At 43.2% G+C, this 25570-nt stretch overlaps 1 protein-coding gene across 7 annotated transcripts in view; it reads right to left on the bottom strand.

Annotated features, from left to right (window-relative positions):
• Window positions 1-25570, bottom strand: part of GTDC1 (glycosyltransferase like domain containing 1) — a 274478-nt gene that overhangs the window by 80566 nt on the left and 168342 nt on the right. For 5 of the 7 annotated variants that reach the window (XM_074547859.1, XM_074547861.1, XM_074547863.1 and 2 more), the window contains one exon: window positions 16863-25565. The exons of 1 other annotated variant lie outside the window; for it this stretch is intronic. In XM_074547859.1, the coding sequence (XP_074403960.1) occupies window positions 25482-25565 (84 nt within the window). In that variant the 3' untranslated portion in view covers window positions 16863-25481. Of the gene's footprint in view, window positions 1-919; window positions 4354-6052; window positions 6212-16862; window positions 25566-25570 lie in introns of those variants that run through there. One more of the 7 variants, XR_012581891.1, reaches the window with a different exon arrangement.

Below are 25570 nucleotides of genomic sequence, written 5' to 3'. Positions count from 1 at the left end.
TATTTCCAAGCTGAATCCAGAAGGACGGACTCGGGTTCCAGCCCGGCTGCTGGGGAATGCAGCTCCCATGAGCCAGCAGCTCGTCTTTCGCGTGACTCACGAGTGGTGATGGTGCAGGAGGGAGCTCAGCCCAGAGCTCTGACCCAGAATGGGCAGTGACTCAGCTCCATCCTGCAAAATCACCGTTTGGGTGCAGGGTAGATGGTGGCTGCAGCCTCTTGGACGGGCCTGGCAGTTGTAAACTGGCTGAGCAGCACCTGCTCCAGAGCTCTGCTGTGCAGCAGGAAAAAGCCTGGGATACAACACAGTAAATATCAGCACAATGCAACTTCCAAATAAACAACTACCTCCTCAGCAAAAACACTTTCAAGTCAACTTATGCCTATCCCGCCACTGGAATTCAATCAGTACGGCAGAAAGGACTTCCAAAGTTAAACAAACACTAACTAGGGCTCCAAATGGGTAGCAAATGCCTCAGCCTGCTGTGGAAAGGTGATATGGAGCCAGACTGCCCGCTGGTGTGAGCCAGCCTCACTTCACCGGACTTGGGTGGAGCTGTGCTGATCAGCACCAGCTGAGTGCCTGATCTCAGCACACCCCAAAGCCAGCCATCCTCTTTCCCTGGCATGGGATGATGCAAAGTAAACAGGAAAAATTAAGGAGTAGTTAAGGGCATTAATAGGATTTTTCTGATAATAATAAAATATTTCTCGCATTTCCAAAAGTCAGGAAGACCCTCTTTCCTCACACTCTTGGCCATGACAAAGTGGTGACACTTGTTCTGACTTTTTTCCAGTGCAATGTGGAGCGTATATTTGCACATCATGTCATGCCTGTCCATGGTAATCAGAAGCCTTTATTTCCAAAAGCTCAAAATTCCCTCCTGGACTCTGGCATGCCAAGTTTTACTTCACAGTGATTTCTTTTCTTTCCTTTTTTTTTTTTTCATGGCTGATTTATAATTGCGGCAAACAGAAGTTTATAATGGAAATGCTGACAAAACTGTAACTACAGTGTCACATTAACACTACCATTGCTGCATCTTTGTCAGACTTTCCTTTAACCCAATGAGCCAAGGCTTGGATCAAGTAGCAACAAAAGCCCAGAACACACAGGGCATAGGAGACAGAGTGGAGAAGTGGAGACAAAACTCCTGGAATACAATCCTTGCCTCAGTGAAATCAAAGGGATTTTATCCTTGGTGTCTAGTCTCACTTCTGCCAGACACTTGCTGTACGATTTGGACAAATTTATCCTCTGCAAAATGGACAGGAAAATCTGTCCTGCACTTACCTTACAAGTGTTGTAGCATGATTAGCAAATCACCCTCTTGAAGGAAGCAGGGGAAGGCTGAGGATAAACATAAACACTACCTACATATTTACAAAAAAAATAGGCAAATATTATTCTAGGAATCCTCTATGCATGGAAGGTGGTGGGATTTTTAGTGCTCTGCCTGCATGTATTTACACAGAGACATCAATACAACATTTCCCTGCAACACCCTCATTATTTGGGTCTTCTCTCATGTTTGTGATTTTTAATTTTACTCCTGGCTTAGGTCTCATTCCTGACATTTTTATGTCGGTTTTGTATGCAATAATATACATACATTAGATGGTGTTGAAACCATCAACCCGAATTACTATTTTTAGCATGGTGCAGAGGATGGGACAGAGACATAAGTGACAATTAAAGAGAATATATTCAGAGCTGTCATCAGAAAATATTTTTTTTCTCTTGCCAGAAATCCTGGGTGCGTAGAAGGCAAAGTTTTTAAGGCAAAACATTCGGGTCATTCAAAAAAAACCCCAAACAAACCCACAAGTAAATGACATCACCAGGAGGCTGGGCTGCTCTAAGGTTCCCGATCGCTGACTTTGTGAGAGAACTCTTATTTGCTCCCTCAAACTGCTGATCTGCCTCTCTGCTTCTGTACTACCCATGCACAGCGCCTGCAGATGTATATAATTTACAGAGCTTTCCTCATCAAGGGGATTAGGCAGCCCTCTTTCAATATGTATAAGAAGTACAAACACACACTTACCCACTATGTTTTACGCCTGCCTGCAACAAACAGCTGAACAGATTGTGATGAAATTCAGACATTGACAATCTGACAAAAAACTTCTTTTTTCCCTTAAAATCTGGCTTCCAGAAGTTTTGCAAATCTAAATATTTTATTTGAATACCGCAAGGGCCCCAATCTTATGGAAAGCCTACGAAGCAAACATGGAGATACGTGTAGTTAAGGAGGGGGAGAAAAAAAATAGCACAGACACATACACAAAACACATCTATTTGGTGCAACTTGCCAATTTTCACAATGACTCGGGTGCGTTTTCTCTGCCTGGCTCCTGAGACTGTAACTAGACTCCTCTAATAAGCACTTTTTGCCCACCAGAGTGTCAACGGTGCTTTAACAGTAGTTTCAGTGTCAAATTGCCCTTTCCTCAGCAGGGATTGTTAAGCCTTTCTGTATTATACTTCCAAGACTCTCACGAGCTGGAGTTGGGAGATATAATATTTTCTTTGAAGTTTGCATTTCACAACACACTGGGATGCAAACAAGCTCCAGTTTCTCAGTAGTCAAACAATTCTGGCACACAGGGACTAGGACTAAATATTGTACCAAATTTTCTAATTACGTCTTTGTGATATTTACTACACGATGTTAGGTGAAAGCAGATCCTAATCAATATAAACCCCCTTGTCTAAACAGGACATCTGGGCTTTGAAATATTCTGTTTGTTGTCTAGAAATTACCCTGTAGCAAGCCACTGTAACAATATAATATCTTAGTCATGGAAAACTTTGGAGTATTTCTGATAAACTTATCATAAACAGATGAGTGCTTTCTCTCTCTCAGTATTAAGGTGATGTAAAAAGTGAAGATAAAAGTCAGCTGTATGCATAAAATCACAGAGGCTTTTGCCAACAAAATGCTGTGTTTACAAGTTTAAAAGATCCAAAGTCTGAAAAGGCAAAAAATTAGGATTCTTAAAGTAACACTAACTCAGCCACATGGCACATCCTGGCAAGCACATTTAGCAAAATAAACATTAGCATATTCATATACACATTTCTAGAGCAACGTATTTTTAATGTGGCCAAACTAATTCAACAATGGGAATCTCAACTTTTCTCATTTCAAGGCCAGATTCTCAGCTGGCAGAGACATATTATTTCAACAAACCGACATCACCGACAGCAGCGGAGCAGCCGAGCCGCCTCCTCCCGAGCAGGCAAGTGCCAGAGTCTGCTGCACTTGGGATGACAAGTCTCTCTTTCTGACTTCATTATCAATATTCATACAACAAGACAGACAGATGTGACTGAGAATCAGCTCCTCAGATAGAATCCTGAGCCTTCCACCACAAAGGCATTCGTGAGAGTCACTTTTCTGCCTGTGTTTTGTCACGTAAGGGAATCGGGAGGAATCCAGCCCCCCTGGCAGAAGGATTTCACAGCACAAGACAGGGGCAGTTGTAAGTCTTTGGCCCTGAATTTTGGATGTCGCTGATTTTCACCGATTCTCTCGGCTTTATCTGACAATTCCTTGACTTGCTCTTCCGACAGCAACAAGCTGCACTGGAGGGGAGCATCTCCCCGCTCATCACAGCCGTGTCAGCGCGGGCTCCATTCCCACACCCCAGCCTTCCCACAGAGAAAGTTTTGTGTGCCGAGGACATTCTCTGTGGATAACGAGGCAGATCCGGGCTCCCAGAGCAGCTGCCTTTGCAAATCTGGCTTATCCCATCACCCCCGAGCTGCCCTTGGTGGATGGAGAGGATCTCTGGATGGCGCTGGGCCAGCTGCACCAGCCCTTCTGCCATCCCAACCTCCCAGCACATCCATCACACCAGGGCTCCACAGCCTGGGATAAGGGGATCTAAAAATGACACAAAGCCCCCTTTGCCCCACCTTAATATGACCTATGCTAAATCCAGCTTGGCTGGGGCTGAGGATCAAGGCCCTTAGACACTCTTAACTTAATGCTCCAGGTAGGAATGCAACTCCCCCCCATCAGCCCCTGTTTATTTTTATTTTTCCAGTGCTCAAGGTCCTGCTCAGGACTACAGCCCCACTGAGTGACACGCTCCATAAATATGGAAAAACCACAAAATTCTCAGTTTAAAGTACGGTTACATGAAGAGAAGGCAGCAAGAGGCAATTGCATGCAAGTTGTTTGTATATACTATGCGTACATAGTTTGGTGTTTGATATGTTTTTTTGCCAAGGATCTTGAACCTCACCCAGCTGGACTTGGAGGCATCCGGAGCAAGTTGGTTAATTGCTAACAGCCTTCATAGAGACACACAGGGAATTAATCCTCAGATCACCTCTTTTCCCCTTTGCAATTCACCAAAAAAAAAAAAAAAAGAAAAAAAAAAAAAGAAAAAAGCTTAGCTGTCCGCACTATTTCCAACAGTAAATGCTACCATTTCAGTGTTAGATATGAAAGGAAAAAAAATAAAACTGGAAAGCACTTCACACCTTTGAGCTCTGTAGCCTGTTAACAAACTGGAGAGATATTGGCAAAGAGGTTCAAAAGTTAGTAGGGGCGACAGACAGAAGAACAGACAGTGCAATTGCTTCATTTCCATAAGTGCTCATGCCAAAAAACTCAGATCTGATTAATAATTAAAAAACAAACAAACAAAAACCCCCATTATTTTCCGAATCAAGAATAAGCCTGACTGGAAAGTTCAGAAAGCCCCGGACATATGAAAACAAAGGGTTATGGGGCAAATCCCGACTTTGAGGGGTATTTTAAGCCCTTGCACATGAGTTTAAGCCCTTGCACATCCCACAGGGACATCCACCCTCCCCTGGGACCCTCAGCCAGGAGCACTCAGGGCACAGGGTGGGAATGGGCACCTGAGAGCCCTGGGCCAACTCCCCAGAGAGACCCCCAAGATCTAAAGATCCCCTGAATAATCCTATTCAGGGACAAGAATTATAACCATGAAGGGCAGAAATGGAGGGAAATGGGATCCTTCCTCAGGCCCCTGGCAGACACGGGGAGGACAATGGGGAAATCAGAGCTAGCACAAAAGTTTCCTCGAGTGCGTCTTCAGACACTGCGGTTTCAGATGAGAATTTCCAGAGGCAGGAACTAAAAGAATATTGTGATTTTCTTTGGGGGATTAATCACTTAGCCGCTTGTTACCTTTTGTTAGAGGCATGACACCCCATAACCTTGCTGCACAAGGCACCAGATGTCCATTTAAGTGTCAGTTTTGAACGAAAAAATGTTTGTTTTCCCATCTGAGTCCACAAAGTTATTTTCTTTCTGCTAAAACCCCCATGAATTTTAAGGCAAGCAGACACCAAAACGTGTTACAAATGATACAGAGGGGTGCTGAGTTCTCTGGGTGAAATTAAATAAATAAATAAAGGCAGTCCTTCCTCCTGCTCGCATTTGCTGGGGACGCATATCCCATTACAAATAAAAAAAGTATTAAGAACATGTTATGAAAAATAACAAAGAATAGCAGAGAAATCTAAAAGTGAGTGGCACTTCAGATGGAGTTTAGCAAATTAAGTCATTGACCTGAAGAGGAGATTAATACCAAACAAGGTGCCCCTTCTTCTGAAGTAATGAATATTCTTCAAACAGCAAGGGAGCACTGACTGCTGTTTGATGCTGATGACATTGAAAATTTAGGAGAACAGAAATTCCATCATTTTTCATTTGTATGCAAATGCGCCTGTTCCAGAAATTAACCCCTGAACCCCATGTCAGTTTTCATCTGGAGGAATTCTCTTCGCTCGCATCACACAGCGCAGCCTTTGCTGCTATCCTGGGGTCACTGGGGCTTCCCCACACACAACAACACAAAACCCTAAAACAAAACAACCAACCGAAAAAAAAAATAAAAAAAAGAAGAAAGTAGGGTGGGGGAAATTGGCCAAATCATGCCAGGCTTTGTTTCCCCCCATTAATGGGGTATAAAGGAGCAATAGAAGCCAAGCCTGTTGTAAAATGCACATCTCTAATGCCTGGCTCTGGGTCCTGGCATCACTGTCATGCAAAAGGCAGCTCTACCTCTTTAGGCAGAGCAGCACCCACTAATCACTTCCACTGGTGTTAAGGTGAACCTTGGGCCAATATACAACCCGTATTACTCTTCCTTTCAGCTCAGGCTTCCACTGTTAAAAAGTTCCTTTGTCACTTAGCACCTTAGACAAATGCGACTATCTGCATCTGAAGGGGAAAGAGATGATGGAGGTTTTTTAATTGATGTGGATTTAATTATGCTAATTTAGACAGCTGTAAAGCCTTTTCAGTAGAGCTGCATAATGGGACCAGCAAATACAGGTGTCCTTCACTGCAGGCGCTTAATGTTTAACCTCAGTCGTTTTGTAAGGAAGGGAAAATGCAAAGTAATGGTTAACCAGCAGAAAGCTCTATTTCTTGAGGACCTAAAGAGGACTCTTCACTTTGATTCTCCTTGCAATCCCATTGAGGGCTGCAGAAATCCACACACGCTGAGCAGAGCACAAATACTTTTCATTGCAGTGATGAAGATGAGGCTGAGGCAGAAACAAGAGGGTTCCGGTCTGCCACAGACTTCAGCGTCCTGCACATCCTGTCCTTTGCTCAATTTAGGCCATCTCTAAATAAATGCTTAATTTGAGACAGCCCTTTCTTGTCCTCTTTTTTAATCTTTTGTATCTGACCACCTACAGCACCAGCAATGATTAAAAGCAGTAAGGTATTTTCTTTGGGTGTTTTCTTGATGTCTTATCCAGACCTCTCTGAGGCTGCTATGCCTCCACCTTTCCCAATATTCCTTATCCCACACCCTACATCCTTTCTCTAGGCTGGAGCTAACACCTCCAGGGGCCATTTGGAGATACAATTTCCAGGTTTGGCTGGAGTTTGGCCAGTTTGGCTCCCCAGGGTGGTCATGCACCATGGAACATCAGCGCTGCTCCCAGGGAAGAGCAGAAATCCTTGGACAAAGGTGAGGAAGGGACCACTGAGCTTTTTAAATATAGAAAGAATCACAGCCCAGATGTGGCTGGAACCAGATGATCTCTAAGTTCCCTTCCAACTCAAACCTTTCTATGATTTTATGATTCTGTGATTCTTTGCCAGAGGCAGCCTCAGTGATCAGGTATCACGTGTCCCCTTGGGGCTCTCCTGTTCAGTAGCACTGCCTTATTTGTATGACCACTACTTTTTCTTTTTTCTTTTTAACAGAAATTGTTATTTATTAAGCAGTTATTAGAGTAGGAAAGTAACCTTTGGAATACAAGTTCTGGTAGACTTCACTGAAGCAATTTCAGGTGTTACTGGCTGATTTACTCATCACTCATTGCTGGTGCAGCAAGCACAGTCTGCTCAGGAAGGAGGACTTTGGGCTGTGCTTTCCCCCCAGAACATCTCTTTTCCAAAGGAGTGCTGCCAGACTGGTGAATATGCTGGAAATATGCATTACACCATCAGATGGAGTTGAGAGAATATTAAATCCAGATACACAAAACCATCCACTGCTACATCTTTAGGTCTCCTGAGGCTAAAGAGATTGCAGAAGTGCTCTCCCAGCACATGATGCAGAGCGAAGCCCACTGGGAGCTGCTCTGCCTGTCTGTGTCTGTCTCCATCATGGTGGCACCTGGGCACTGCACTGTCTCTAATCACTCCCAAAGTGCAGTAGAAATGGTCTTTTATCCCATTTTACATCATGCTTATATGGTTTGCCCAAAGTCACTGGGAGCAGAGATAGAATTTCAGATTTTTACTTTTTTTTCCATTGTTTGATGCCTCATTGCAACCCCCTCTTTCCCCACCTTTTCCCTCCCTGTCTGCATTTCACCCTCTTAGCTCCAGGCACTGGCTACGGCAATCCTCTCCATTTTGGCAAGAGTTCCTGTTCTGGGAAATGCTAATGATGGGCACTGAGGGGTTAGCAAAGTATTGTTCTTCAACCAAATTTCCCAGCTTCCAAGTCTGCAAATTTGGCTGCCTGGATACAAATGATTCCCCCCAAACACAAAGTCTCCTCGTCTCCTCCTCAGGAACACCAAGTGCAGAGTGCTCCACAGCTATTACATTCACATGCATGCATTATATAAGCACAGGCTTGAGGAACTTGACAGTGACAGTGTCAGTCATCCTTCCCTTCACCTTCTCCTGTGCGCCAAAGCTGGATTCAGCACCTGAGGGCTCTCATGGCAGCTGAAGGGCCAAACACCAGTTAATCTGGGAGACATCCTTCCCAACAACCACACCTGGCTTCCTGGCCCGCTTCCCCCAAATTCTCCTTGGTTGTTCTGGCAGCTGGGACACCAATAATGCTCTCGGGGTTGGGCTGAGCTTTCCTCTTGGCTGCTCTGAGCCCTGTGGTGCCATTTTCCTTCACTCACCCTTGGTTATGGTGAATGGTCTCCATTACATTTTCAAATAACCTGATATCCACACGAAAGGCTTTGGGGTAGGCTTTATTTCAAGTGTTATCAATTCCTACATTTGCACGATGCAGAAATGTAAGAATTGGTCCTAGAGCCAACCAAATCCTGGTGCTTAGCCCAGCAGCAGATCCAATTTCTTCTGCATACCCAGGATAAAAATGCACAGCCTCTTTACCAGGGACATACAACATACCAATGTGAGCACTCTGTTCTGTATTTTAACAGATTTTAGGAATTTGTGGGAATGCTCTTTAACACTTGGGAGGAAAAGATCTGAAGAAATGCTCTAACAAAAAAAATATACAAATGGGTGCTTTGATAACTATAAAGTTGCTTTCTTGGACCGAGAGCCCACATTAGGAACCAAATAAAATATTTAAAAGCAAAAATCTTGCAAAGTTTCCTCCCGCAAAAGGGAAAATATGGTCTATGCTATACCAGACCTTCCTTTTGCAAAATCTGTTTAGGAGTTGCCATGAAACAAGCAGGATTCAACAAAGAGCTTGACAATTTCTGTTAAAGTTGCATTTATACATATTTCTAGGAATGTTTGGTTTGATTTTTCTTTAAAACCAAGAATCAAGTTGCATTTCAGACCACATATAAATATAATTTTGCTCTCACATAATGCTTTTGTATCTGGTGTAATTCCATTTACTGCAGTGGTGTTACCTTTCAGTTACCCTAATGGGAACAAGAGCAGAATTACACTGATAAAAAAGCTGCTCATAGAAAAAAACAACAAAGGAATAAATACTTCCTGTGGCTCATTTAGTATATTTGTTTGTCCAAATTGTAGCAAAGACATTTATTTCAATGAATATTGTTTGATCAGCAAGAGTAAACACTGATATGTCTTAAACTCCAACAAGCAGTTTTTACAATTCATCAAACAACACCTAAGATTGTTTAGCTGGTCAACTAAAAGAAACAACAAAAGGTTCCAGGTCATATAGTTATACCCTTCTGTTTCCCAACTTTCTTAGAAATCTCTGCCTAAAAATAATCCCAGCATCCGGATGCCTTGCAGAATTGGCTTATTTAAAAACATGTAAAAACTCTTATTGCAGCCTTAGCCATTTTAAGGTCTGGGTGCTGACACAGTGCTTAGCACTGCTATATACCGCTTTCCATCTCCAAAGCACTTTACAAACATTAGCTAATTAATCCTCACAACACCCCTGTGAGGTAGGTAGGTAAGTATTGTCATCCAATTAGGTAAGTATTAAGCACTGTTATCCCACCAGATAAGTATTAAGGTCTCCCATTTTACTGGGGATCCTGAGGACAACAGGTTAAGTTGCTTACCAAAGGTCACAGGGGGAGCTGGTGGAACAAAACTTGGGATGCTTTGGTTTCTTGGGGGCTATTCAGGCATCCAGGCAGCATCCGGGGCTGCTTCCTCCACAAAGGCATCCCTCACCATCCACATGGAAATTAGGGCTTTCTATACCCCTCCAAGACACACAGGGATGGGTACAGCACGGTGGAAAAGATGTGCTTGAGGAACACAGCTTCCCTCTTTTTGGGGTGGGCAAGGATGGCATTGCCCAGCAAAGCTGTCAGGAAGTTTTTAAGAATAAAAGTCTTGGATCAGGGCATCTTCCTGTGGGCACACACAGACATCCATCCAAAATTATCACCAGGCCTTGCTCCTTCTTCCCCTCTCAATTTGCCTTTCTTTCCCACTATTCTATAAAGACGGACTCATATTAAAGTCTCACAAAGATATAAACCTTTCCACTGTGGTTTGCATCTTCTGAACATAAAAAAAGCCCAACTTGAAGCCCCAGCTCAGAGGCTTCCACATTTGTAAGGGAGGCTTGAATCCTCAAATACACTTGGTGGGACAAATCCCTTTTCAGAGGATCTAGAGAACAGGACCAGCCCAGCACGCTTTGGGTTTAATCAAGTCTCAACAGATGTCAAGCTGGTGAAATAACATCATCTGTCCCCCAGAGACAATGCCAGCGTTCACATCTGCTTCCAATTTCACTTCACTGCTGGAGAAAAAGTGAAAGCTCCTACTGTAACTCCACTTGGAGCTGCAGCTGAAAGTTAAAAGAGTCCTGAACAAAAGTCTAAATTGGACTCGGTGATCTTGGAGGTCTTTTCCGACCTAAATGATTCTGTGATTCCCTCATTGACTTGGAGCCTGATGGGTTTTGTGAAGTCACTGAACTCTAGACCAGGGTGAGAAGGCCCCAAATCAGGAAAACCCACCCAAAGTGAGCCTGCAAAAGGTGCAATCCTTGTCAGGGCACATGTCAGGGTCTGCCCAAGGGCCCATCACTTGTGATGGACAGAAAGGACTGTCCTCTGCTTGGCAATTTGGCACTCAGCTCATGGCAATGCCATCCGGCTTTTCTTCTGGATGCAAGGGACCAGCACAGAGATGCTTCAGCTCAAGCTGGAGCTGAGGCAAATCCCAAGTGTTAAAAAAAAAAGAAAAAAAAAGACCTTGACTAGATTTCAACTGCGCTGATTTATGTTTTCAAGTGGAAGGTGGTTTTAGCTGAAGTAAACTACACAGTTTTTAGAACATTCAAAATTCATGGCAGTTTGATCCCACAGGACGTCAAACAAACACAAATGATTTGCCAGGAATCCCTACAAATGGAAATAACCAAACCACACACGGTTCCAGCAAAAGTCTTGAACCAACTCTAAGGCAGGGAAAAATAAGGATTAAAATGCAGAATTTTTATTTTATTCATCTACACAAAGACATCTCCAGTGCAATGCACATCCAGATCAACTTCACACAAAGAAGGAGCAGAAACACAACTTGAAACTCAAAACTCCTCCAACCCACAAACCAACAGGAAATAGACAAATGAAAATAAGAGTCATGAAAACATAAGGTACATTTAGATTCTCTTGCACTCACTGGAGTGGTTTTATTTTAACACAGCGCTGAAACAGAAAAAGGAATTAATCTGAGAAAGCTAACACAAAATGCAGGTAACAGACATATCATGTGTGGTACAATCATAAGAAAGAAAACAGAAAACCAAAACTGTGACAAGAATGTGCTTAGTTATATTCTTTCAAGCTTGGTCTGCCAGCATATTTTCCTTTTTTCTTTTTTGTTTTCCTGTGTACTGGTCACCAGTGTCTGCCAAAAGACTTTTCATGGATTTCTGCAATTCCATTCCCCCCCAAACGGAGGAAATGATGTTTCTCCACAACCACAGGACCCAGCTGTAGGTTTTACACCACGATTTGTAGCTGTAAACTAACACAGTGACACGCCACCCCCCTGCCTAAACAACCAAGACCAAGCCAGTTGCAAAAATTCAGTGTGGTTTATGTGCAAAATGAAAGGATTAAAAAATGAAAAGAGCATTCACTTCATGTTGCTCCTTTAAAACATTATCACATAGCTCCTTTTTTTTTCCCTAACCTGACCTTTTTTTTTCCCAACGGTTTATCTATAACTTAATATAACTAATTCTTTTGAAATAATGTTCACAGTTAGCATAATTGGTGTTATATAGTTCTAATGTACATTACAGAATATTCTGTCACTAGACACTAAATTGAAATTTTAAAGAAAATGATAGAAATAGCTGTAAGGGAAAAAGTACCCTTTTAAATCTAATTTGCTATGCACCGCAGTAGGGTAATGGATGCAATGAAAGTTCCTTTATTGAGTTCCCATGTCCAAAAGGTATTTAGGTAGCAAAGGATGTTAAGCAGACCCCCTGTGCTCCTCCTTTAAGTAAAGATAGCAGGAAATAAGGTATATAGGTTTGTGTCCTCCTGATTTTTATTTCCTCAGGAGTACAACTTATGCAAAGGGCACCTTAGGCTACTTGGAGGATCACAAAGGGTGCCCTCGACCCCCTCGCTGTCTGCATGAATAGAAGCATCTAAAGGATGGCTGAAGCCATACAGCGAGTTAAATCCTTCAGGTGGGTCTTTTCAAATTCCAATAGTGAGGAGTTACTGGAGAATTGGTAAGGATTTCACTAGGCCCCAGCAGGTTTGAGATCAAAAGCCCTGGTTAAATAAAAGCCTGTTGGGAAATCTTAAAACCTCTTTGTAATGTAACTTTAAAAAGTTAATACAAAGAGCCCTTAGACTGAAGCCTGTAACAGCATGAACAAAGAGTATATCAAAACTGATTCCATTAAGGGAAGGCAGACAAATAAATTCATTTAATTTAAAGAGAAATCAGATATATTACTCTGCTAAAAACTAAAAAGCATATCAGGAAATAAAAGCCAAACAGATTTTGCAATACACATGCACATAGAGCTGTGAATAATAGCGATAGATATATATAAAATCTATTTATAAATATCGCTCAGAACAGAGAACAGAACATTATATACACACATATATGTTTAAGTATCAATTTATCCAATATGTGCATGTGTGTGTGTGTGTATAATTCTAATATATACATATTTTTATCATTTATGAGGCCTCACGCTGGGCTTTCAAATCTGCACTTAGATGTATCTATATAAGTATCCAGAAAAACGCAGCCCAAAGAGCCCCTGCATTCAAACTGACACGAGACATTTCTCAACCCAATTAATTAAAAAAGATGGGTGCTCATCAGTCAGCTGGCACGGGATTTTTCTCCATCATCTTGCCAAAGTGTCACAGTGTTAGTTGTGCAGCATGTTGGAAACAGAAAATCTGGGACTGGGATTTCTATATCATTTATTAGCTGACCTCTTTCCGAGCAGCTCTTACACTTTTAACTCGTTGGGGGTCCTGCACTGGAGGCAGGAGGGCAGGGGAGGGAAGATGGAGAATCACATGGAACCATTTTTGTTGGGAAAGCCCTGTCAGATCATCCTCTGGGCGAGATGCTCGGAGATCTCGTGTTGGACACCCACACTGGGGATTGGGCAGCATTTCCTCCAAGCAAGCAGTGTCCTGAGCATCCTATGAGCAGGGGAGCACTGTGTCCCTGGGGAGCATGGCTGGGGGTCCCTCACTTCACCCAGGATGGGGTCCCTTGGGTGCTGGATGCTCTGGACCCGAGGGAGGAAGGGTCCTCTTGTCCCTCAGCTCACTGTCCCCACAGCAAACATTCACTGGGAATTTTGCTCCCTCTGCCCTCCAGGAAAGGAAAGGAGGGGATGAATTTTGCTGATCTGTGAGGCTTTTAATATTATTATCACAGGGGAGATGCGGCCATCTCCTTAGCTAGGAAGCACACTTCACTGTTTGAGAAATAACATTTCTCTCACAACTCCATAGGCTGTGCACTAGAGGAGGGAGATGTATGTGTGATTCAGCTGAGGGTGAATGCCTGCAAAAAGTCATGCTCTATGGCATTTTTTTAAAAAAATTCCTTTTCTAAGAAAACTTTCCTTTTATGAAAATTTTTCGTTTTAAAAGTAATTAAAAAAAAAAAAACCTTTTCATTTTAAAAGTAATTAAAAAAAAAAACCTTTAAATTCTGACATTTTAGTTCAGCAGCACTCATTTAGTTTGCACATAGTGAGGGAATGGGACCCAACCTCATCCTCTAAACACTGCCCCTACAGCAGAAACAAATCATTCTGTCCCTCTGCACTTTAATAACATTTTTTTCTGGAGATAAGAAATCAGCAAGATGTTTCACATATGGTGCCTTTCATCCCAGCGAGCAGCAATGGTTTCACAACCTACACTAGTGGCAATTATTTTATTTTATTTTATTTTATTTTATTTTATTTTATTTTATTTTATTTTATTTTATTTTATTTTATTTTGTTAAAACCCTTAAAATGCACGTCAAATCAAAGCCTCTTAACTGTAGGTGTGGTTATCATTTTAGCAATGGCATTCCTGGTGATTTTGGGTGGACTCCACCAAATGCATTCAGCGACCACTATTTATCAGTAGATCATTACTCTGTGCACCAAATCCCTGTGGTGGCTGACAAAGAACTGCTCTTTGCATTAGAAGTCACAGAAAAATGGCAAAATGAAGGATTTCAGATGGAGATAACGCCACAAGAAAAACCCAGGTGAAAGAAATTGGTGTTTGGGAACCTTGGTCTCAGTGCTGTGAGTCACATTCTTGCCCTAGCAACAAGTATCTAATAATCACAGGAGATAAATGTCCCTTTTGACCCTTTGTTGGAGAGAAAATCTCTCTGAAAACACCGTATCTAATAATATCAAAGGTTGTGGTGGCTTCTGCATGGCTGGCAATTTTTAGACCAGTAGAGGATGAGGTTTTCTGGTTCAAACAGGAATTAATTGAGGGAAGTCATATGGCTTGTGTTATACACGTGACACCAGATGATCCAAATAGTCCTTTCTTGGCCTTATAATCTACAAATAACCTTGTGGAGGTACTGCTCTCCTGTGGATTAGTGGCAAACCAATGCTCCTCTTGCTTGGATGAGTTTTCTGATCTAAATACCACCCAGACCTGCGTGGCCTACAGGATTTGACTGGATCACGGTCTCAGACGGAGCCACGGCCAATTAATGCCAGACATGAGATAAACCAGGGTAGGACACGCTCCACTTCAGGTGCTCTGTGATCCTGGAGTGGCATTAGTAGCCACATAACAAGACAGCTCTGAAACACAACACTTTTGCTATAAAGACTGTTAAAAATATTGTTTTACCCTCGCTGTCTTTGCATTACCTTGCACCATAAGGCCCAGGCTGTCAGACACCGTGGGGCTCTTTGGTTCTGAATTAATCACCTTCATCTGCAAGAGCAGGGTATCACTGTGGCCAGTTTATAATCCATAAAAATAATAAAATTCTGCAATGATTTGTGTAACAGGACAACCCATTCCTATATGGAAAATAGAGCATATGGGGTTTTGCCTGTCTTGCTTGGATTAGGAGGCAGAGGAAATACCTGGCTGAGCAGTGCTCAGGAATTATCAGGTGGATGATGTTACAGGAACAAGCTGGGTCTTTATTTATTTGCTTTACATGGATGACTCCGAGTTCAGGTTGATGGAGTTACATAATGCTGAACCTCCTCCTGACCATGCCACAGCCCTGGCTGCTCCCACTGATCCATCAGTGCAGTTTTGCTGGGAAATCTGTGCCAGGGAAAGCCAGGCTGCACCCCTCAAGCTGCACCCGAGGTGAGCTCAAAATCAGTCACCACCTCAATCAGAAATATCTCTTAAATGCAGCTATCTTTATCCTTGTCCCTATCTCTCACCAGGCCTTGTTTTACCCCCAAGGATAATTTTTGATGTAGAAGGGAACATGCCATTTATTAAGCCAAAACCACTTCCTTTAGCTTCTACAAAAATTTCTTCTGAGGTTTCCCTTTCAGGCACCAGTCTTATTTAGATCTGCAGGCTGAGACAGTAGCAAAAGGTGGGAAAACTTACAGTCATTACATTGATTAATCAGCTGCTGAAATTTGGCTTTCCAGCATGACACCTCCATTCTCTGAATGTGTGGCCCTACTGCAATGCAATCAATTTGTCTGTGCAGGCTCCAAAACCCCAGAGCCACACCATGCAAAAAAAAAAAAGGGCAATCTTCTGCCCTCTTTGACCACAATAAGCAACATTACTGAAATCACCACCCCTGTACAAGTGTAGCATGACCCCATATTTGTAGGCAGCAGAGTATGACTTCATTAAAAACCATGCTCTGTGTTAGGGAGTGGGAGCAAGGCAAGCCAGCAGCAGAGCAGCATATGTCTGAAACTGATAGGAAAATGGGTGATGCCTTAAACCCCACCTCTACACCGTTATTTACATACATATCTTTCATCTGACATAGGCTTCCCCTCCAGCACCTTGAATATATCAGTCCTAAGGAAGAGACTTTAAGTTCAAAGAGTGCCATCCCCAAACCAAAGTAGGGGGTTATCAAGTGAGGTGTGCCAAGCAGTAAGACAAAACATATGCATTTTTAATAGATAGCCTCTCCTCCCCCTGAGGAAGCCAAGAAAAGAAACTCTGTGAAGCTTCAGCTGAAAACAAGTTCAGTGGATTTATACTCAGGCTGCTATTCACAGAAAAACAAAATTTACAACTCTCATATATATATATTTTTGCTAGATGTTTTCAAGCATTCTTCAAAGCATGGCAGCCCCACCCTGGGTCCTGTTGACCAGGTGAATTCACCTCTACACAGCATTCAAAAAGAAGAGGGTGACAAAAGATCATGAAAATGAAATAAAAAATAAAGAGGCCATGAAAGAGAAACAAAAACCTCAACAGGTCTGTATGGAATTTCAGCAGCACTTTATTTATTAATGCATATGAAGCTACCACTGTATTGCAGCTCCCAAAGACAGATCTGTGAGGAATAGGCCACATGCTGATTGACAGCAGCCATAATTCCATACAATGAGACTGTATTAAATTGTTTGATGTGATATGATACTCATCACTTGTAACTGATCAAACACACTGCTGCATCAAACAGTATTACAATACAATCAGGCTGGATATGGTTCCTGCCAAGGCTGTTCATCACATTGCACACTTCTGCATTAAACATATCTATTAATAGCATTGACAAACTACTCCTATCCAAGTTGGTTGTTTTTTTTTTTTTCCCCAAGAATTGCAGGATGGGAATGTGCACAGAAATCCACAGATAATGCTTTACAGTTTGAGGGAGTGTTTCACTTGGCTGAATGCTACAACATGAAAGGCTTTCCCAATTTGGGAATTTTGTAAGGTAATGCCAAAAGTTGGAAAATCCTGCCCCACAAAAAAAGACCTGGCATATCTGTTTTCCTTTATTTTCCTTTTTTTTTTTTGTCTGACTTTTTTTTTCTTTCTTTCCTGTATGCAAAAAAATTGAAAGACTGACTCATTCTTGACCAAGATTTTACTTTTGCTGTTCCAATCCCCAGGAGAGCTGCTGTCTTGAAGGGGGGAGCTGTGTTTGCTAACACTGACCCTTCTAGAGGAGGGGGACATAAATAAAAGCAGCAAATTCCTTGTCACCACTGCTCCTGCTGCAGACAGTGAGGGTGACACTGCAGCCCACGGGGGACAGGACTGGCTGTGACAGGACAACTGTGGGGGCTCTCTCAGATGCAGATTCTTAAATGAGCCTGGGTCTCTAGAGGGCAGAGGTCAGCTGTCCTCAAATCTGTGTGAACGCTAGATTAAGTTTATTAATCTCCCTGCTTTCACTTAAAAACCAAATTGTAGGATGGTTAAATGTTAATGCCCAGGAGCTTGTGAGACGATCAATGCCCTCAGTCACCTCTGCTAAGGGGGAGCACGAGGTGTTCAGACCCAAAAAGGATGCAAGAAGTCAGTGTGAGGACCAGGAGAACACATTCTCTTTGTGAATTACCACGTGCTTCATACCTGGTGCAGTTTTGTTTGCAGTCCTGACACAACACAGGCACAGAAGCAAGATCCAGGGACTGATGGCTTCCCACCTGGATGTCCTGGACATCCAGCCTCAACCACAGCTCTTTATAAAGGATTTATACCTGTGCTGGGGCATGATTCCAAATGTTCATCTCCCTGCACCAACCCAGCGTGCCCAGGAACAGCACAAAACCAAGCATGCAGTGAACATGGCACTGAGCAACATTCGGAGCAGCCTCTCTCAGGGCATCTCATCAAACTACTCCAGTATGGAAAAATCAAGTGATAAACGAGCATAAAGTGTCCACAGAATTCCTCATGGACAGGTATGCACATCACAATTGGACAATCCTCCCCCTTGATTGCTATCTCAGCTTGGGAAAGCCAGGATCACATAGCCATGGAAAATAGGGAGTAATACGCAGGAATGCATGCCTGGCTTGTGTGGAGCTGGCACCAGGTTTTTTTCAAGCTGGGATTGTATACATTTTACATTTATGAATATTTTTGCAAACTGCAGTGACAGAAGGTGCCTTTTGTCCTGTTTCTCACTCCTGTAATGTCAGTGTGAGCAGATTAAGCTCATGGCACAGTAGCAAATTATCCCTGCTGATGGAACCAGCTCCAAAAAGATTACTTAAGAGAGGTGTGTAAGGCATTTCCTTTTGCTAATTAAAAATATTAAAGTCTTTCAAGATAATAAACCATCTCAGAAGGTTATGCTAAAAGCTGGGAAATATAGAGGAAAGGGCTGGAAAGCTTTTCCACTCTGATGGACAGATTTTAGCACGAAGAGCCCAGTGCAGTGTGTAGAGCTAAAGGAACGGTAACTTTCTATCTGGGTGTAGCTAAGTAATTCAAGATGCTGCAAGTTAAGTGTAACAGTAGAAAGGAAGAAGTTCAAAAACAAAGTCCCAGGCATTTCAGAGCAGTGTACAGTATGCTAAATTGTGGTATTACAGAAATTGCTGGGAGTTTGGCCACAAAACCTTTCATACTGCACCAGCGTTCTGCCAGGGCTGCCTTCCAGCCAGCCCAGACATTCTTGCTTTTCACCTGTGCTTTTTTTTTCCCTCTCCTGTTTGTTAACAGAAATCAAACACTGCACCAGAGAATTACAGCCCTTGTCCTGAATGTACCTCTCCCTTTATTAAATCAGCACGGCTGAAAAGTCACCACGCACCAGGCAAAGACAACTGCAAATCTGTGCCTGCCCTCCCCGTACCACCTGAGTGCCGCTATTATTCCTCATCCTTGGGGAAAGGACCCCATGTGTGAGTTTCAGAAACCACCTCAGTAACTCCAAGCATCATTATCAATAGTAGGATGAACTGCAGCTGGGATGCACTGAGAAGGCACGGTAATACTCGCCCTAATCTCTGCATTCATCTCACTGGCCCTCGCTAGGAAGTTTAAGTACATTTACTGGGGATTCTTCAGCCCTTGAAAGGTAGGAAGACATCTATGAGGCTTGACGTACCAGCTAATTAACTTGGGTTTGGAAAAAAAAATCTTCTTATCTACTTAACTTGGAGACACTCTCTTTGTTTTTAAGCCTGCAGACTACCTTCTCTTTAAAATGCACGTTACGTACCACTCCGTAGTATGGAATGTATTATTTTTAACGAGGACCTATTTTAACTTGGACCTAAAACTACTAACATTTGACAGAGGGTTGTTTTATTTTTTTTTTTTTCTTTTAAGCTATTTGCAGAATCAGCTGAATGATAGTCTACAGCCTGTGTTTTGCAAGACAGGCTACAAAATCCTCACGCTTTCCTTCTGTCCTTAAAAACACGGGCACACAAACGTATGAAGCGCTTGGAAATGAAGCCCCAGATGCACCCACACCTCCCCTCTCCCCCCAGAATCTATAAAGGGGTTTAAATAAATCTCTCAGGTTTTGCTCCTCGGTCTCTAGAAGTGGGGAATATTGAGGCTGGGAGAAAGTGATTGAATTTGCAGTGGTTGAGGCACGTGAGTGTTTCCTGCAGCTCTTCTGACAGGAACACAGACCTGAGCAACTCCTCTAACATCCCTGCTCAGAATTAAACTGCCCTAAAATTTTCTGTGGATGGCACAGAGAGATTTTAAATCCTCGCTATATTCCTAACAGATAGAACAGTGGCATGATTGACCAAGCTTTTTTTTTTTTTTCTTCTTCTTTTTTAAAGTACACATATGATGATGCATCATAGTTATAAACAGATGGTATTTGGCCTCCTTCCTATTCTCAACATTTGGAATTCCTAAACTATGTGAATTAAACAATAATATTTTATAAACATACAAGGGATTTTGCTCACTGCTTTGTTAACATAGAAATTATACAATGCTGACATTTATTTAAATTTTAAAAAGTAAACAAGAGTGTGTATTGAATTAAAGCAAACTAAAATCAACAGAGAGAAATATGTTCTGCGCGCACATTACCTACAACGGCACGGGCCTTTTTCGGGGACACATAATGGGATGAAGCACAAATTGTAGCTTAGACAGTCTGATCCTTTGTGCTCGAAAGGCTCATTTAACACCTCGCTGTAAACAACGGATATTTATACCATAATTGGCCAGTTGACCATCAGTTGTTCATTTACTCTGTAACCTGCTATTATGGAGTTAAAAGAAGTTCCTTTCTGTTGGCTTTTCTAGGAGTGAAAGTGTGTTTGCAATTTCAGTACCAACTGGATTCAGTCTAACACTTGTACTTAGTATGAGAAACATTTTCATAATACCAAAATTTGGGGGAATAAGAGTATTCCTGCCAGGAAGGGAAGAAGAAAGTATTGGTTCTTAAAAGAAGAATTCTGTTTGCTTGGTTTCCTCTTTCCTTTCCATTTTAACCCCTTTTTAGGCTCCTCTCGAGCTGTGCAAAATTGAGAAGCACTTAGGTTTTAATCACTATTCCCAGGTCTGCAAAGAGGTTCTGTGATGAATAAATAATGAATCCGAGATTTTAATCAGTGTTATGATTTTTGAAAAGGCTAATTATCATTGTTTACAGACATGCCTTTCCAACGCATTTCCTTGTTTTGCCTTCAAAGCTCCAAGGGTTAAGCCCCTCGTACGCATCCCTCCCATCCCTCCCCAGCGCCGCGCTCCTTGCCCGGGATTTCTTTTCGGGGGCTCGGGGGTATTTTTTTGTTCGCTTGGTGTTTTTTGGGGTGGTGTTTTTACCGGAGAGCCGGGGACGCGCGGCCGGAGGCGCGCAGGGCTGGGGAAGGCTGCGCATCACGGGCGGCCGCTCCGCACCCGCGGAAAACCTGCGGCGGGCAGGGGAGGGGGGGAGCCTTTTTATGTGCTGTCTCTGTATGGCAATGCTACAGAAGAAGCGGATTTTCAGAGGAATATTTTTATTATCGATAATGTCGGTGATAAAAGTGGCGGGCGGCGTGTCCGTTCCCCGCTTCCCGGGGAATCCGCGCTCCGCGCCGCTGGGATGCGCCGGGATGCGCGGAGGGCACCGCGGGGCTGCCCCGACAGCGATCGCCCCCGGCTCAAACCCCTCGCGTTATTGTAATTCTCGTTATTATTATTATTATTCATGATTTTTACCGCCACTGGCCTCGTTTAACCTGGCTCGCCCGCACCTCCATCCTTTCGGCCATTCACCGGGATGGGAAAAACCTTTTCCGCGGGTGGGATATTCGGTGCCAGGGTCCCGATTGCCCCCATTCCCTCCCCGTTTCCTGGCGATCGCCCCCGCTCGCTGCTGCCGCCGCTGCTTCCGCGGGTGCGGGAACAACTTCCAACCCCGAGAGCGTCAGCTTCCAGCAACAGCTGCGAACCGCCGCTCAGAACCCAAAGAAATAGCAGAAGATTAGGCAGCGATGCTATTTATTGCCCTGTAATTAAAGTTCTATCAGTGTTTCTATTATAAAACCTTATTTACAAGGGTTGGGAACTCAGAGGCAAAATTTTCCTGCAAGGTTTTCCTGCAAGATTTTCCTTTCCTCACTAAGAAATATTTTGGTTAAATAAGGTTAGCCTGTTGGAAGGTAAAATCCTGAAGGACTTTCATTAAGGTGCTCATTTATATCTGCAAATACACTGCCAAGTCCTCCAAATCAAGGATATGTAAGAGGAATTTATTATTATTTTTTTTCAAAAATCAAGGATTCACAGAAAGGTTTTAATATAATTCTCTGGGAAATTATTCCCATGAAAACAATTTGTTTGAAAGAAAATGCCCTCTGGTCTTTTCCACACAAACTAGTCTTGGGCTAGTACATGAGAATCCAACTTAAAAGTGCCTATAAGCAGAAAGGAGGTTGGTTAATTATTTTCAACTGTCCTTTCTGGAATAAAAAACAGAGTAAACAGCTTGAACAGGGAAAGGTGAATTTAATTTTCAAGGCCCTTTAACTTTTAATAATCTGAGGAACAAGATGGGAGGTACATTCTACCCTCCCAGTTATCCTGATATAAATTCATTCAAGATTTATATTGGTGTAATAGAGAAGCAGAATTTGCTCCGTGATTTCTAATGAACTGCTGGCTCGGTCTTTAAAAACGCAATTAGAAAAATCTAACCACCTAATTCAGAACAGCTTTGAGCTGAGGCAGAGGTCTCAGTGCTGCAAACAGGGATGGAAGCTGGTCGGTGCCACAGCTCCTTGCTGTGCCTGCAGCACCAGAGCGGGGCTAGGAATGCTGGAAACGCTTTGCTACAGAATTCCCTAATTGTTTTAGGATTTTTCTCTCTATTATAAAGGAAAAGACAATTCTCATGTGGAATAAACCTGTGTTTCCTGTGATCTCAAATGCTAGGACAAAAGGATTGCAGGATTATGTGCCTGGCCTGTTGCTGGTGCAGGAGGAGCTGTCTGGTCAGGGTGAGGCTGGCACAGCATTGGGGAAACCCAGCTCTGACTCTGCACTGAAACCTGTCTCAAAGCCCGGCGCCGCTGTGTCAGTGCAGGTGAAACACCAATAAAAATGAAAGTAAGTCAAGGTTCAGTTCTCTTGCCCTACTCACAGGATGAGGTGTCTGCATTCACCACTTACTCATGTGTGTAGGAACAACAGGACCGAGATCCCAATTTGTCCCCTGACCTTCTGAAGCGAGGGACTGAAATGAAGCAGCACGGGGTGACACTCTCGTTTCCTCTGCTGAAACTGAGAGGCAAAACTCTGCAGATTGTTTCAGCCTGCAGTGCTGAAGGGACACTCTCTATGGGAAACATCACCTCTGACTACCTGGAAACTCTGCAAGTATCACCTCTGGTTACCTGGCAGTCCTACATCACTCTCCTGACTGAGGACCTCTAACAGGACAGGGTGGCCCCTGACACATCCATGATGTGGTAAGGACACAGAATCAGAATGGTTTGGGTTGGAAGGGACCTTTAAGGTCATCTTTAAGATCATCTTTAATCTCATCTAGTTCCAATCCCCCACCATGAGAAGGGACACCTTCCACCAGATTGAGCTGCTCCAAGCCCTGTCCGATTCAGCCTCGAACACTTCCAGGGATCCTTGCTCCAGAGCAGCTGCACATCTTCGCTAAGAATGTAAAGAAATATCAGGAGATAACACAGCATTGCTATTTATTACCCTGCAATTAAACTCCTCACAGTGTTTCTATTATAAACGTTACTTGCAAGGGTTCATAAAAAGGGAAAAATTTTCCACCAAGATGAAGCCTTGCTCAGCAGACAGAGCATGGATGAAGAGTCACTGTCAGTAGGTTCATCAGGGCAGAGTTGCACCTCACCAAGGAGCTGGGTGAGACCTCCTCTGGTGGTGGGGCTGATGAGGGTGTGCCCTGAGGACAGCAGGAGCCTTTGAGTGCAAACCACACAGCTTTGATGTTCTGAGTCTGCTCACCACAAGCCCGAGTGCAGCATTACAGCATCTCCTCTCTCCCTTTTATTGGTTTGGAGAATGACTCACTGCGACACTTGAAGCAGTTTGCTACAACTGCACCATGCCTCAGTTTCCCCAGCAGTAAAGCCAAAAATATTCCAATTTGTTGGTGCAAGGTGTGATGACATTGGTGAACATCTATGACACACTCTGGTAGGAGTGCAAGGCAGTCCTGTTCCTTGAGTCTCCCAAGGATTAACACCAAACCTACACTCTTGAGAAGGCCACGTCCACCCAACCACAAGCTGTGCCTAAAGCCAAGCTGGGCTTTGGCTGAGCAGAGAGGAGCAGGAACCCACATAGAGAGATATGATAACTGCAAAATTACAATTCTGCAGTGCTAGCAGAACAACCAAACACTCTCCACTGGGTCTGCCTGGGTTGCTTCTGATCGCTTTATGGGGTAATTTGAACAAGAAGTAACACATGCTCTCTCTCACTGTGAAAAATGACATTTCAGCTTCCTGATGGTGTCAAAAGTCACAAAGACACTCGTGGGGAGGGGGACCAGCCTGTACCTTTCACCCCTTTCAGGGAGAGGGGCTGCCCTGCCTGATCCAAGGGAAGCTGAGACCACACCTGTCTGCAAAAACAAGCCTTACCAGGCTTCACGTCATGACACCTTACCCAGAGTCCTCTTCCTGCTTCTTCCCAGAGCAGAGATGAAAATCTTGGAATTGCCATAAGGTTTTATTATCGCTTGCAAACCAAATTCTACTTCATCAGATAAAGACACAATTGCATTCATTGACTCTGACACAAGGATATGCACGGTGATAAACATACAGATAGATGTACACACTTATACATGAATGAGATATGCTAATTAAAAATTGCAGTGGGCACTTTATTAAAAATTTATTGTACAATCTACATCTTCAAAACATTTTACATCAACAAATATTGCGGCTTGACTGCTGGAATCATAAGTGATTTATCTTTAAAAGACTGTATTTGCAACTGGATGCAAAGATTCTTGATGAACCGCCATTACATTTAAACTACTGGTTTTTATTGGAAGTATTTTGATTGTTATCTGTTTGTTCTCCATCCTTGAGAGAAATAAAACAAGTGTCTCGGCTTTCATTTTATCGGATAGATGGCACCACGTAGCATATTTCCCATGCTAGTTTGAATTACAGCTGTTTATCTTTCAGCTTTCTTTAAGATTAATTAAATGCAAATGTAACTCCACGAATCATGGGATTACCTGCCAGACCCCTTATTAATACCTTCACTTAAAAACCCCTTTGCCAGAGAGTCATTAATTTGCAATAAAAAAAAAAAAAAAAGAAGAGAAAAAAAGAGAGAGAAGTGCTCAAGCAGCCCTTTGCCTCCCAACAACCCGGAGATGGCTGCCCAATTAGTCCAGCAGCATTCGGATCCTCCTTTCAGGCCCTGTGGCCCTTTGAGGACACAATAAGGCTCCAATGATAACCTGGCAACCTAGGTAGAAACTCAGCCAAGTGTGAGCGTTTGAAGCTGCAGCTTGGCTGCCATCGTGTCGGTGAAAAGAAAGAATTCAGGCACCATGTCATCCAGTACAAAGGATAAAAACAGATTCAACCGGAAATTCAATGTGGCACCACATATGGGATACATGAGTGCGGTTACACAACAGGCCACATATTTTTTTTGAACAGTCTCCTGCATGTGATGCCGAGGACATGTGTAACCATCATAACGTCTCTAAGAATCTGTATTTAATTTGAGCTGGGGTGGTGGCAGGGATTGGAGATCTGAAGCCGCCACAGGTTTGTGGCAGATGGCTCTGTGTCAGCTATGACAAGCAGCCAGGCTCGGCTTCCTCTGCAGATTTTCTTTTCTCTCTGATCAGGTAAATATGGGCACACTCTGGAAACTTCCACAATTCTGCCTGAGGCTGCAAGTTTGTGACTTAGCCCCATCTGTCACAAATCTTCCCTCGGTTCTGCTGCGAGCAGAGACCTGAATTTACTGCCGAGCGCTGCCCAAGAAAACCCGGCCGTCTCGCCCTGCG

Source organism: Zonotrichia albicollis, chromosome 10 (genome assembly GCF_047830755.1).
Source record: "Zonotrichia albicollis isolate bZonAlb1 chromosome 10, bZonAlb1.hap1, whole genome shotgun sequence".
NCBI classification, from domain to species: domain Eukaryota; kingdom Metazoa; phylum Chordata; class Aves; order Passeriformes; family Passerellidae; genus Zonotrichia; species Zonotrichia albicollis.
Note: the sequence above shows the minus strand (reverse complement) of the source record. Positions and strands in the feature narration are given on the sequence as shown.